This window comes from Poecilia reticulata, chromosome 10 (genome assembly GCF_904066995.2).
Source record: "Poecilia reticulata chromosome 10, P_reticulata-male-v2, whole genome shotgun sequence".
Classification (NCBI taxonomy): domain Eukaryota; kingdom Metazoa; phylum Chordata; class Actinopteri; order Cyprinodontiformes; family Poeciliidae; genus Poecilia; species Poecilia reticulata.
In genome coordinates, this window is record NC_088839.1 from 9,440,665 (window position 1) to 9,454,900 (window position 14,236).

General features: G+C 39.3%; 2 protein-coding genes across 10 annotated transcripts in view; one reads left to right on the top strand and one right to left on the bottom strand.

The window, feature by feature from the left end:
* The window catches only part of LOC103470912 (moesin a-like), a 42,066-nt gene that overhangs the window by 3,469 nt on the left and 24,361 nt on the right, over positions 1-14,236 (top strand). Inside the window, exon 1 of one of the 9 annotated variants that reach the window (XM_081611738.1) lies at positions 2,437-4,071. The exons of 7 other annotated variants lie outside the window; for them this stretch is intronic. The gene's annotated coding sequence lies outside the window, so the exon portion shown is untranslated. Of the gene's footprint in view, positions 1-2,436; positions 4,072-13,589; positions 13,757-14,236 lie in introns of those variants that run through there. One more of the 9 variants, XM_081611737.1, reaches the window with a different exon arrangement.
* zc4h2 (zinc finger, C4H2 domain containing) lies at positions 1,760-14,215 on the bottom strand. The gene is made up of 5 exons (XM_008419620.3): positions 13,883-14,215; positions 13,074-13,245; positions 12,677-12,849; positions 8,713-8,875; positions 1,760-2,437 (listed from the first exon to the last, which is right to left on the bottom strand). Exons 1-5 carry the CDS (start codon positions 13,933-13,935, stop codon positions 2,324-2,326), a joined length of 675 nt encoding a protein of 224 aa, XP_008417842.1. The 5' UTR covers positions 13,936-14,215; the 3' UTR covers positions 1,760-2,323.

Below are 14,236 nucleotides of genomic sequence, written 5' to 3' on the forward strand. Positions count from 1 at the left end.
ATGAGGGGTTACCCTGACAAAAACGCAACAGGAACTCATTTAACAAATCCTCGCTGTCCTTTTTCAGACAGATAGCTGCAGACATGACAGCATATTAACAGAGTGAAAGGCACAATGATGCGTGGAGTCAAACATATTCCTCCTTCTTTATCTTCAAACAAAGGCTAAGTCCATCCATTTGCTAGCAATGTTTATAGGGCTCCATAAAAGTAATGATACCCTCTAAACTTTTTTTGTTTTGCTGAATATTACGACAAAAAGCATAATTTTGAAGAGGATGTGTGTGTGTTTTTTTTAACAGTTCCTTCAAATGAAAAATCCCTCAACCAGTTTTATTGTGACGCCACAAGACAATGTATTGTCAAAAGTCACCTCATTGTGACAGATTCCACCTGTGTGAAGCTTAATCCCAAAACAGTTGTTCTGTGAAAGCATCAGGAGTTTCTTAGAGAACAAATAAAGTCGTCCTAAATGCATCAACGCCATCGTGGGAGATGATGCTCTTCTTCAGCATGGTGGCTGGAGTTGATAAGAAGATGCATGGATTAAACGAAAAAAGGCAATCTTAGATGAAATCTATGAAAGGCAGAAAAACACCTGAAAATGGCCCTCAAAAAAAAAAAAAACAGCCACAGCTTTAATGTAAAGCAGCGGTCCCCAAACTTTTTCCTGTGAGGGACCACATAACTTTTCCCTAATGTGGTGGGGGGCCGGAGTCAGTTTGTAACAGAAAAAGTGTTACATGGTTATCACCTGCGCTGCCGGAAATTGTTGACGGGGAGGGGGCCGGGGGGGTGCGCGCGCGTTACTCGATTCATTTTTACCCAGAAAGCACATGTGCAAAAACCGTTAGTGAAACGGTCACTGGGACTGTCTAGCAGTGGCGCAAAAAGTGGGTATGCAGGGTATGCAAAGCATAGGGCCGCAGCACCAGAAGGGGCGCCAAAACCCCGTCTGGAGGGGGCGGCGCGCCGATGATGCTTTCCCATACACTTCATCGCGCGCCTTCCGCTCCTTCACCTCGCGCACATAACGAGGTAAATGGGGGGGGGGTTCGAGTGAGCGTCGCTCCTTCACCCTGACGTCCCGATCTCCGTTTTCGCATCCACCTGAATATTGTGTAGTTGCGCCACTGCTGTCTGGTATATATTCCATTGAGGGAAAGTAACTTAAACATATGAATTCCTCATATGTTAACATAAATCTTTGTTTTGAAGTATAAGCTGCTACTTACAGGCGTTGCTTCAAAGAATTCGGAATGCGGCGTTCATAACAAACACGTGTTCATCTGCTCTACCGCTAGCAAACAACCTTGCTGATTAAATAACATAAAAGTCAAGCAGTTCCCTAAAAGTCCAACAGATGGCAGCAATGCACCACGCAAAACAAAACACCCACAGTTTACAGGAAAAAGCACTTCCTTTTTCAACCACCAGGGGGCACAAGCTCCCTGGTGGTTGAAGAAAAATTCACATATAAACCGGAAAATACATTATATGAAAAAAAATCTGCTCTCTGGTATTGTTCAGGGGGCCGGACCAAATGTGGAGGCGGGCCGTAGTTTGGGGACCACTGATGTAAAGCATTATCAAAGCATATTCATGTATGGTCAAAATGGTCCAATCAAACCTAAAAATGTGTGGCATGTTGCAATTTACAATGTATCATTTTGAGTAATGTTTAGAAACTGCAACACCAAACCACAAGAGGTTTAACTAGTAATTGTTCTTTGCACACAAGAAAGAGACAAAGCACAAACTTAGTACAAAACATCAATTTATTTCCTTTTTGCAGTATTAAAGTTAAACATACTAGCTTTTTTTTTCCATGTTTTTTTCCCTCTTTCATTTTGACTGTAAACATAAAACAATAGTGTAACTATTTAACTTAGAGAAACCATGTAATTTTACATTGTCACAAAAACTACACAATAGTCATGGCATGCACTGCAGAAGAATGATTAAAAGCAAACAGGAGCAACAATGGCAACAGTATTTGGATGAGTTCACTTTGCATTATTGCAATACACTATTCAGGGAGCTACTACACTACGGTGGAAGTCACACATTTACATAGAGTAAACACATCCAAAGCGATGAAAACACAGACGACTTGAATGACATCACTGAATCCACAATTAAGTGCTGACAATACTGAAACAATTTACTGAAACAGAGAGTGTTGAAATCGTCCTCAAGCTCACAGTTTTTTTTTGTTTTTTTTTTATATTTCAGTCATGTGGGTGGAATAAATCTGGCTGATCCAAGATCAGTGCATCGGAGCGCTTTAAACCCGACCGAGAAGTTGAAGTTGTGAGAAGGATCTACTCATCTGGTTTCCTCTTCGGCTTCTTTGGGTTGCGGGAGCGGCTCTTGGCCTTGCACAGCGGACATATGGGAGCGTTGCGGTGGATCTGCTGATGGCAGGAGAGGCATGCCTGCAGAGAAGAGATCCTGTCAAACACTTTATTCAAGACTTATTGAGTGCTGCTTTTGTTCCGACATGAAAAATCAAGGAAATAATTCAGTCGTGTAAAATGTCCCTAAACCGATATACGTAATAAATCCAGTAAGTTTAGTATGACTTTGGTTGGACTGATTCGATTGCTGTGGTGCCAGGCAGCAGTCATACTCGTTACACTTATTACATTTTATGTTACGACCATAAATGTCAATGTGCTTGGCAGTGATTTAATTTGATAGACCCACACAAAACAGTGCATAACTGTGGGAGGAGAATGATATAAGGCTTTCAGCATCTTCACTGATAAAAAAATCTGAAAAGTGTGGTGTCCATTTTCATTCAGCTACTTCTACAAAGAGAGTTTCTAAATCAAACCCATCATAACAAATTGCCATCAGTTTACTAATTAGTCAAGACTGTACAATGGTTAGAACGACCCAACAAAGTTCTGATGTATCTAATTAAGAGGCTTGTGGAAAGTTGAATTTCAGATCCTGTTCTACGTCCAATCTGATTGAAAGAGGAATATCAGAAAAACCCCTAAAACATGTAACTTTAATTGCAGTGAAAGCTGATTCTGCAAAGTATTAACTCAGGGTGGCAGATAAGAAATGGATTTGGTTGTAACAAGACAAAATATGGGGGGGGGGGGAAAAGTTTAAGGGATGTGAATACTTTAACAAAGCACTGTTCCACTGAAGCTATACTTACATTACTTCCTATATAAAAAGGTGCTGCGTGAATAAGTTATGGTTTTACCCATTAACTGGACGTGAGAACATCTGTAAAGATGAGCAACAGAAACTTATGACTACACTGACCTAAACAAAGCCCCGTTCGTTTAAAGTAAGGGCAGCACTTAGGTTGTTTACTAGTTTTTGTTCACAGATCACAACCAGGAGATAGAGCTCCAAGATCAAAAGGTAACTGAAAAGTGCTGCGACGCCCTGCTGCTAACAATATTAGTATCGATGTGTTCCATCTGTGTTCGCATTACAGCTGCACTTCCCAAATTTTCTGTCACCAAGGCGCACTGGGAAATTGTGTGTTTGCAATGCCCCAAATCTGAACAACTCTCTAGGTGCTTCACAGTTACAACACATGGTCAGCAGCACCCCCCCTCCGAAAAAAAAAAAAAAAAACACAATTAAAGCAAAGCACAAGAGCCAACTGCCCAGTGTTTAGTATACAGGTTTGAAAGGAATTACTTTGATATAAAAAAGATAGAAAACAAAGGTCTTCTGTAAATGAGTAACCAAATACAGCCCACTTTGAACATATTTTACCAATAAACATGCCAACCTAAATTGGAACAGATTATTAAAAAAGAAAAAAGAGTGGATCCAAATTGATGTAAGGTTGCAGGAGATTGGAACATCACCAGCTTTGAGCCGTTATCAAGACCTACCCATCATTATCTTCCACCAAGCTCCACTTTTAAATCATTAAACCTGGGAAGCAGATGTCGTATGTATTTTTTTTGTTGATTTTGTGGGCTCTCAAATAAGCCTTAAAAAGCTAATTTGTTGCTGCACGTCTATTTTTAGAAGTTGGAAAGCACTAACTGGTGACGACCATAGCTATGGACAGACAGTAGTGCATTGAACAGTAAGTATATTGCATGGATTCTTGGTTGTATAGGTTTAATGAAAGCACCATAAAAGTTTGCAAATACATACACTGAAAGCCCCTTTTATGCTAATGTTAGTTTGCTAGCTAAGCATTTTAGCTAGCTGCAAGCAGAATGTACATGTTAAGAGTTTAGATCGGGCCCAAAAATATCCAACCTGACCCGGTCAGAACCCGTAGACATTGTGTCCAAGCCCAATCTGACCCAACTAATTGACTTTAATTACAGGCCGGCATCCGAAATAAACCTGACGTATTATTTTAATTACGATTTTAGTGCGTTCATTTTTAGAACATAATTTGAGTAAGTAGTTTAACTTCTCCCATTTTTAGATTTTATTTAATGCCTTCAAGCGGCATCTTGTTGCGTGTGACTGCAGTGTGAGTCAAGTGTAAATAATCTTGTGTGTGATAGATGGGAGCGGAGCAGGGCGGGCCTGCGTGCGCATTTATTGTGCAATGCGCTGTGCTTGTTAAAGTCTAACGAACTTTTGCACCTTTTTTTGCTTTCCTCAACAGGGTAAGCTACAAACTTCTCAATTTAGACTAAGTAGTAAGGCTGCACTGATTGTAGTTTTATGGCCGATTGCCGATCTTTAAAAAGCCTGACATGCTGATTCCGACTTTGGCCGATACAATTTTGTTTTGTCTTAAATATTGTAAAATATAGCAAGAACGTCAGTGAGTTGGCAACAGCGGGGTGACTGTTATTACTGCAAATGTGCAAACATGAACTGGTGGGCTGTCTGTCAGTCAAACCTCTCTCACAGGAGAGCAAAAGAGGACAGTGGCTGATTTTTATACCTTTTCTGAGATAGATAAGATCGATGGATAAACTTAGTTTCACATGTACGTATCAGCTGATGACCAGTCTCCGAAGATTAACTAAATCAACTCCAATAAATTGTTGCACCCTTAAGTAGTAGATTAACAAAACTTAACATTGTGCATTATCATTTGGTTTTCTCTGTGCTATCAGTATTGTAGGCCAATGGGGTATATGCAGGGGTGAAAGTAGTTTTAAATTCTTGGGGGTACTATGACATATATATTATCTTCTTTGTGTGCTTTGGAGTTTCTGTGCTGATTAAATTTTTGCGAAGTGATAACAGCTGGGTAGCTCTTGAATTGCTACAAAATAAAGCTGTATTTCCTCCTTCAGCCCACTGGCTGCAATGTTGACACCTTGAGATGCCATGAGACATAAATTCTGAACATCATGGCATGGAGTGCATTCCAGTTTTCCATGTCTGGCATATAACCATTCATTTTAGCTTTTAAACTGGTTATATTGATACTGTGTCCAGACAGAGGGATAATCAGTAGCTTAGCATCATGACCTGTTTGTTCTGAAGATCCTGCAGCTTCCACTTCTCTTCCTAACATGGCGCCTCCTCACCCTGACTCTCATACTGATAGGAGGAACCACAGAGCTCTGTTAGGTTAAAGCTCATCTTCTGAAGTTGGGATATTTTTCCTCCAACAGGTTCCAGAGGAATCACCTCAAACCAGAGATTGGACTGGATTTTATTTCAATGTCATTTGTGAGTGTTAGCTTCTCATTTTCAACAGTGGAGCTATAAAGGTTGAAAAAGGTTATCATTTTAGAGAAAGTCTCATCAACGTCAATATTTCCACTAAATAAGAGGCAAAAAGAACTATTTTTTATACTAGACAATTAATTTAATTTCACATAATTATCGTGGTATAAGCCATTTGTTTAAATACCTAATGAAACATATTTACCGTGTTTGATGTTGTGAATGACGTATACTCACAAAGAACGAGGTAATTAGTCCAGTTTGTCGTTTATTGAACGTTCAGAAACTACAGCGGCTGTGATGCGCCACAGCAAAGTTAAACAAAGTTAAAACAACCCGAACAGGTGATCAACTCTAAACCACTCGCACATTTTTATTCTCTCTCTCCGTTATTTAACCACACCCATTGCTGTGGCAACCGCCTGCGCTCCACAAGCCAACCAGAGATTAAAAACAAAACATTCAGTCCATTACGATATCAGGTTTGCAGGCTTGATATTTATTTTGCGATCATTAATAAGCCTCCCCCGAACACAGCGGTGGTTGATTAGTTAATTTTAAACTCCTGCTCTGCTCTGCTGGTTATTTTGGTAATGGAATCGAAACGCACAGAATTGCGCAACACCTTGTTGAAACAATAATCACTGAGATTATTATTGTCATTAATTTGAACACGTTTTTATTTTTCTGTTGTTCTTTCATAACGTTACGAACGTTTTAAGCGAGTCAGAGGACGACGTGCTGGTCTCAGCGTTCTGGCGGCGTTCAGTTTGTAACCTACCGCCGAGATCTACTCAAAACCTTCCACGATTGACATATTTGCACCGCTGCTCTAGCAAAGCACGACCAGTTCAGAAACGATATGAAATGGGGAAAAAAGCGATTTATTAACTGATTAAGACTGTTTTAGGTTGTTTTTGAAAAACTAATCAGTCACAGCTAATTAGTGGGCGAACTCACAGCTGCACAGTGAACCCATTCATTTTTTACAGCAGGCAGCCGCTCCCCTCTCTTGCAAGTACTGCGTACCCCCGCTAAATCTTTTAGGGGTACGCAGTACCCTGCCGTACCCCCTTACTTTCACCCCTGGGTATATGCCACGAGAGGTGGTGACATATTTCCGTTTGAATTTATGCCACATAGATTGGTTCCGGGTCCTGCTTGCTCCTAATGTTTTTAGCCAAAGCTGCAAGATCTGTACCATGAAAAAGATGCAAAACTTAAAATATCTGTGAGCTACTGGTACAATAATCGAGTTTTTTGGTGTGCCGTTGTGTCCAGTAATTAGCCGGTACCATCCAGTGCTTAGTTTTTTCATTTTCCTGCTGATATCAAGGCGACAGCGGACTGTAGCCAAAACTTAGCCACTTAAATTAGCATATTAGCAAATTTAAGTATTTTAACAATGTTGTGCTCATTCCAGCTACTTAAACCACACACTAATAAAGGGGGTGTGAAGGAAGGGTTTATTAAGTGTGGTAGTTCTGTTATCTGTGGGGGGGTTTTTTGTCACAGGAACACAGACTCACAAGCAGAAGACATTTCATGAAAATCTCTGGAATATATCAACAGCACACAAAGAAAATAAAATCTCTCCTTGATGGTCTATTTATACTTGAATGCAAATATTTCTATTATCATATCTAATTTGAGGCAGGTGGTTGGGATTCATAAACATTATTTAATACACATCCTGGTGACAAACTCCTGCACTTACTCCACTGTGAAAAGAAAATTGTACAAAACCTGTTATCAAACATTTATTATATGCATCGTTGTTTATAATACATCTGCTGGCCATTTGCTATCATTTTTTTTTGACAAAATGTACATTTATCACAAATGTATTGATGGTCATTGTTCAGCTCTGAAGGTTGTGCAGAGTTTTTTCTTTTATCCAGAAAGTATTTAGTAGATTAATAATTCCTGAATTCCTTTGAGGTGCTGTCATTCTGGATTATTATGGTTAAATGAAGGAATTACGGCTCAGTTATTAAGGCAATAATGCATAAAAATGTCCTTAATTAGATTTTCTTGTCAGCTTATACCAAACCATTCTTATTAATAATCTGCTGACATTAATTTGAATCTATATGAAGTTTTGGTGACAGCCTCTTTTGTATTTTAAAGCTTTCTAGCAAAAGGTGAAACAGATTTTCTCCATGTTCGTGTGTGTGTGTGTGTAGAAACCCTTGGCTACAGTCAGCAGAGGTACTTGAGTGTGTGTGTGCGTGCGTGCGTGCGTGCGTGCGAGCGTGCGTGTGCTTCATATGCCAGTTGAGTTCAGCTCCATCCAAGTAAAAGTTGGGGGAAAAAAAGAAAAAAAAATGTCTGCTTTATGTCCAAATAAAGTTTTGTATTCTTTTTATGGCCAAATGTTCTTAATATTGGAAGCACTTGACAACAACAATCCTTATAGAGGGTTTGGGCCCTCTATAAGATTTTGTTGCAAACTGCAGAAACACAGGCACCTTATATAATGAATGCATGTTTTTTTGATAAGATATACATTTATTACATAAATGTGTAGATGGTAATTGATCAACCCAGTGTCTGATTGTGTAAATGTGAGAGTTTATGGACCAGGACAAATCTCTTTATTCCACTCTGATCACATTTATCCATGTGCATAATCCATATAGTATGGAAATAAATGCAACTTAAACCAGGCAAAACTAACAAATAATGCACACAGTTAATAAATACAAATAATATGTAAGTTACAAGCACATTGTACTCACTTTACATAACATTTTGAGTAAACAGATTATTTTCCCCCTGTTCCACTTATGACTGAACCACTTATAACTGGTAATTTACAGTTAAATATTTGACTTTTATTCACGGGAAACAAGTCTTTAATTGTGCTAGTTTCCCCTCATACTGAAAGCTAATTTCATGCAAAAAAATAGTGTCAAATAAAAAATAAATACATTGAAAATCTGCTGATAATGTATACAGTTAAATTTTTTAAATAGCATTCACTTTATAAATTTTTTTTATTTAAAAAATATATTTAAAAAAAGGGTGTCTATCCACGCACTTTGATCTCTGCTGCATCTGTTTTAAATGAGAATACCTTCATGGGTGGCGGCTGCTGCCTGAAGGTGGCCGTCTGCCGGGCGTCTTGCTTCCTGGACACCTGAAGCTGCTGCGCAGCAGCTGCAGCAGCAGCAAGAGATTCTGGGATGGCGGGCTCATGTGGCTCCTTCTGCCACTCTGCCTTCTGCTTCTCAAAATAACTGTTCAAAGTATAATGAAAAAAAGAGAGAAGGAAATAAAGCTGGTAAGCAGATCTTATTTAGATCCCACAGCTGACACTACCCAAGTCCACAATGAGCATCTTAAGTTGAAGAAAATTACAGTTGTGTCACTGTTTCTTCTGTTTTTTTTCTTAATGCAAAAGTCGGATCAAACGCCTGAAGTATTTAAAAGAGACTGTTTGCGTGCTTAACACGTGTACGCGTGCGTGCGTGACTGCGTGCACGTGGGTGTGTGCAGGGGAGGGCTGGGAAAGAAATGTGGCCTTGGACTTTATGCATGACTGGCCCTTTTTCAAAGACAAAAAAAAGTGATATCCCCTTTCATTACCCTCTCTGGTTTCTCTCAAAATAGGTCCAGGCTAGAGTAGATCTTTGCGCATTCACAGAACAAATTTGATGCGTTACATTTCCTGTGAACACGAGTGACCCCTGTGCCAAGCATGTTGGCCTTTTCACCATCACTGCATAACCCACATATGTTTCTGATATTTAGCTTCTAGCTTTTATTCACGTTAATATTTCACAGGAGATTTTCTCCCCGCCACCCCCTATCTTCTGAGGCATAGAATGCTCATTTTTCTCCCGACATGTCACTCTCTGATATTCTCCTAAAACGTACCCAGCAAGCTGTTTGGGGGCGTGATTTCATTTCCTTCAAGTCCGCTCTCTCTTCGTGTCATAGTTTCGGGGGGAACTTTTATTATTTACTACAATTACTCCATAAATCTGTCACTCTGCTTCTGTGATGAGTTGCATATACCAAGAAAAACCGCAGGGGAACATAAGCCTCTGCTTTCGAAGTCTCTTTTATGGCCGGCTGATAGTCGAGTGGGAATGTCACCGAGACGGGAAGGAGAGACAACAACCACCTGGCCAGCAATGAACTCATCACTCGAGCCTGTGCACAATACACGGCCAAATCGCAAAGTGAACCGACCAACAATGTTGTCAGCACACGGAGCAGCAGTAGGTCAGGGCTCTTGCTGCGCACTTTTTCTGTGAGTGTTTTAGTCTACAAGAAATCTCAAGTCCTTATTACTTATTAGGAAGGTTGCGTGTTATTTTCCAGCTGTTAATAGTAGAGCTCTTCAGGTTAGTAAGATGGGAAAGAAAAACCTCTGATGAACAGTTTTTTTTGTTTTTCTTTTTTAAACTGACTTCAAGATGAGAACAAGGCCTTCAGTGTAAATAAACATGGCAATTATAAATTAACTTTCATGAGGAATCTCTTTCAGTTACGCTTCAGCACTCTTCCCATAGAGCAAAAAACACGGATGACAAAATGAAAAACAACACCCGACACTCCGGACTCGGGATACCTGAAAGTCTGTCCGTCCAAAAAAAACTTTGGATGAGTTTAACTTCTATGTTCTAGCGCCATTAACTATGATTTGCAGCGGCAAATTGTACAATCATCTGCTGTTGATGGATGTCAGCCTGCGGTTTGTGCTGCTGGAAGCCTACTTGTCAGACCACCCTGATGTACCTCCAATTTTGTGGATGACACGGATTTTTATGAAGCCTGAAATGGCTTTATTCGTCACTGTCATTTTGGCAGTTTCTACAGCTGGGAGAAGACTGGACAAAATTAGGATAAAAAAGAAAGTTTCTCGATGGATGTTAATGTCTGAACAGTTCAGTTGATCAAGAAAATACCAACGAGAAACTGAAAGTGTTTTAAAACACTATCAAAACGGGTATTTTAAACCTTGGATAATTTGCATGGAACCTAATGTCAAATTTAGGATGGAGTTTTTAAAGGGCCAGTTCACCGAAATCACACACACAAAAATTTCACGATAGGCTAAAATTCATTAGCATTTTTACTTCAGATTGTTTACAGCATAGCAAATAAACGTTAACATAACCGTTTTATCGTCAGTATTGTCATACTGAGTTGAAATTAAAATTAAACTGGAATTTCTTGGACCAGTGTTTACAAAAAGATCACATCTCACTCAACTGCAACCCGATAAAGCGTGTCAAATTTGTGTCCTCTAAAGAATATGCACAGCATTTGTCCTTCAAGTTAAAGCCCACAAAAGAGTGTCACAAATTTTCATACACATCCAAACTGTAATTATATACTAATAAACCAACACGGACTTTGTGTCTGTTATATGGCTAACCTACAGCAGTATCCACTGTATAATCTTTCATGTGTCAGATTTAACTCAATGTCGGCCCCCACCAAGTTTGTCTCAAAAACTATTTTGCGCTGGTAACTGTAGATGTGACTCGTCATAAAGTAAGATTACATGGTCTTGCTAGAGAAACACCAGGAGAACGTCAATAGCTTCAAAAGCGTAAAGCTATGAGGTCAGCTGGGACGCACATTAAAATGCCATTCATTGCTGTAAATATTCAATGCGCCATGATGCTAAAATAAACCCTGTAAAGGATTACTTTTTACCTACTGTATTTCATCTGTAAGGCTTCTGCTTTATCCCTGCAAGTAGTAAACATGTTATAATACTAAAGGCAAATAAAAAAAAATGTAAGCGTGTTATGCAAATATCAAGTGATTTTGTATAAAAGATCTTTTACATAACATTCAAATAACATAAAAAAGTATCTTACCTCCAGGACTTGTTACAAATTAATTGTAGAAAAATAATAATAAAAAAATTACAGCATCCTGTAAAGGTTTTTCACATTTTTGTCAAATCACAGCCACAAATTTCAATGCATTATTTTTTTTTTCCTGAAAGGTTTTTACCTTACTAGATTGTAAACACAGCTGTTCTGTTGGGGCGATATGATGAAGAACAGACATGAAGTGAGCAATCAGCTCAAGGAAAAAGTTGTGGATAAATTCAAAGAAGGATTAAATCACACAACGGCATCAAAATCTTTGATCATCTCGCAGACCAGCGCGTGGCACAACTGATGGGCAAGAAGAAGAATTTATCCGAAAAGCTGCAGACATACGTTGACAGGAAAACTGTTGGTTCTCGACATATCTGGCATATATGGAAGGGGAGGTTTTAAAAAACATTGTTGAAAGAAAGCAATGGAAAAGCTGGTCATGAAGCATTTAGCAGCTGATAGAGCTAATTACAGGGCATCTTACAGTAATCATACAATCTAAGACACCAGGGAATGCAGGGAATGGTTTAGATTCCCTTGTGGCTCTAGTGTGTCATTAGGATACTTTTGCTGAATAATTTGATGCCCATATTGATTCAGAGTAAATCACTTTTTCCTGATACCCCCCGCGGCACAGTCACAACAAAATACACATCAAGTGTAGCCATCATGAGCAGTGGGTGCTTCTCCAACCGGCCAAATAAATTGTCAGTATGCAGAATATTTGCATGCCTATCAAATATTGGTTCCAAGCAGCTCTATGCAATTGTAAATTATGAAATTATGATGGTGGTTTTGATTGGATATATTGTGCAGCTTTAGTTTATTTATGAGTTAATTCTGTTCCAAAGTCCAGATCCACATCATACTGCAACAAAAATCTTCATCTCTGTAGTGCAAAGCCTAAGGCAGGAGTTTTTGCAACAAAAAAAAGTCTGTTTTACAAATGTACATCACATTTCAAATATTTTTATTTGTACTATGGATACTTCTACATCTTATTTACTATTATGCTCCAATATGTGTTTGTCAACCCAAATAAAACAGAATCAGGTTTGTGGTTGCATATTTAAAATGCATATTTAAAAAAATCCAAGATGACACTTTTTTTTTTAGCGAATGCAGCAGGGACTGTATTAAGTAGCACATCTGTTGTGTTGTATTTACCCATCAGTGTGTGTATATACTTACTCCAGAGAGAGCTTTTCCTCCTCTTCGTTCAAGTTGGGCAGTCTATGCAGACCTAAAGTCATCCTGAGTGCATCAACGTGCTCCTTCAGAGGCTTGTACTCGTCATGGAGGCGGCGAGTTGTCTCCAGCAATTTATTCAGGTCGTTCTCTGACTGCTTTATGGTGCTCTCCATCTGAAATGACAGATTAATACAGACGTTTGGCCAAAAAAGACGATAAAACTTCAGAGACTGAAACAATGGATTCCACTTGGAGCCAGATGCCAGTCCTTTGATTGACACTGAAGAATTTTTCAAATAACAACCTTTCAATCGCTGGAACTCCACTGGAAGTTTTATTTAACAATAACCAAATGGGTTTTTGGGTTCAAGAGCATTTAGGAATTTGACCAACTCACCACATTAATATCTGCATGGATGAGGCGCAGCTCTTCAACATGGGCCATTTTCTCTTGGAGAAGGAGATCCATTTCTTGCTTGTATTCTTTTAAATGCTTCTCCTCCGATTCCAGAGCCTCAAACTCCATCTTTAGGCGAGATTTAATCTTCTGCATCTGGATCGTCTTGTTTCTGCAAGAAGTGCCACACAATTTTATTGTTTGTTTTTTTCCTGCAACTGTCAAGATTCTGAATAGGTTTACTCTATCACGGACGAATCAGATAATTTGCACCCCAAACAATAAAATTTTTTAAAGAAAAAAAAATTCACACACACAAAGGAATGACCCAAAAATTCCGTACATTGTAATTACAGTGTTCAAAACCGCACAAACCTGATTCTAAAGTAAAGGATGCCATAAAAAAAAAATCCCACCATCCCGTCCACTTCTGCTAACCAGCCAAACGACAGATTGCTAAGCTAAGGACCTAGCTAGCACAGTTCAGCAGAGCACATCTGGCATTTGTTGTGATACATCTGGGATTTTGATGCATTACCCCTAATAGGCGCTTTCAGCACCCGAATTCCGTCTGTATTTGCTACACAATTAGCCCGCCTGTCCACGTTGTCAGAGACAGAATAATGGATATGTACAGCAGCAAAACGCCTTTAATTCAAAGCAGAGCGGCTAATATTAGCGAGGTAAGAAACAAAAGCGAAGCCAAGGGGGGTTATTCCCAGACGGCTAAAGCTAGCTAACTTAACGCTTCGAAACACTAGCCAAACATCTGGAAAACATTCATTGAAGAGGCAGAATTTGCGCTTTACCGTATTTCCAAGATATTCTCCAGCTTGCACATTATTTCTTGTTCGTCTGCCATGGTTTTTAATGCCCCTTAGTTATTATTCAGTTGGTCACCCGCTCCGTTACCCCAGCAAGGCCACAGTTGTCTCCTGGTAATAAAAAAAAAAAAAAAAAAACACAATAGCCAGCGTGAGCGCGCACTAATGCACGCGCGCGCAAAGTGAAACCGTGGCAACGTTAGACGACAGAGAAAGCACGAGCTAAATTACTTTGTTTCTACCTCCTTTACCCTAATACTGTTCGACAGTACGAAGGAGCAGGGCAAACGATAAACAGTTTTTGAGCCATTTTTTCTGTCATCTGCCTGCTATACAGAG

Excerpts from the sequence above, each read along its gene's own strand:
- zc4h2 (XM_008419620.3), bottom strand. The coding sequence starts at position 13,935 with ATGGCAGACGAACAAGAAATAATGTGCAAGCTGGAGAATATCTTGGAA. Across the intron at positions 12,850-13,073 it reads TCCATGCAGATATTAATGTG|ATGGAGAGCACCATAAAGCA; the intron begins GTGAGTTGGTCA and ends CTGTCATTTCAG. Across the intron at positions 2,438-8,712 it reads AGCAGCCGCCACCCATGAAG|GCATGCCTCTCCTGCCATCA; the intron begins GTATTCTCATTT and ends TCTTCTCTGCAG.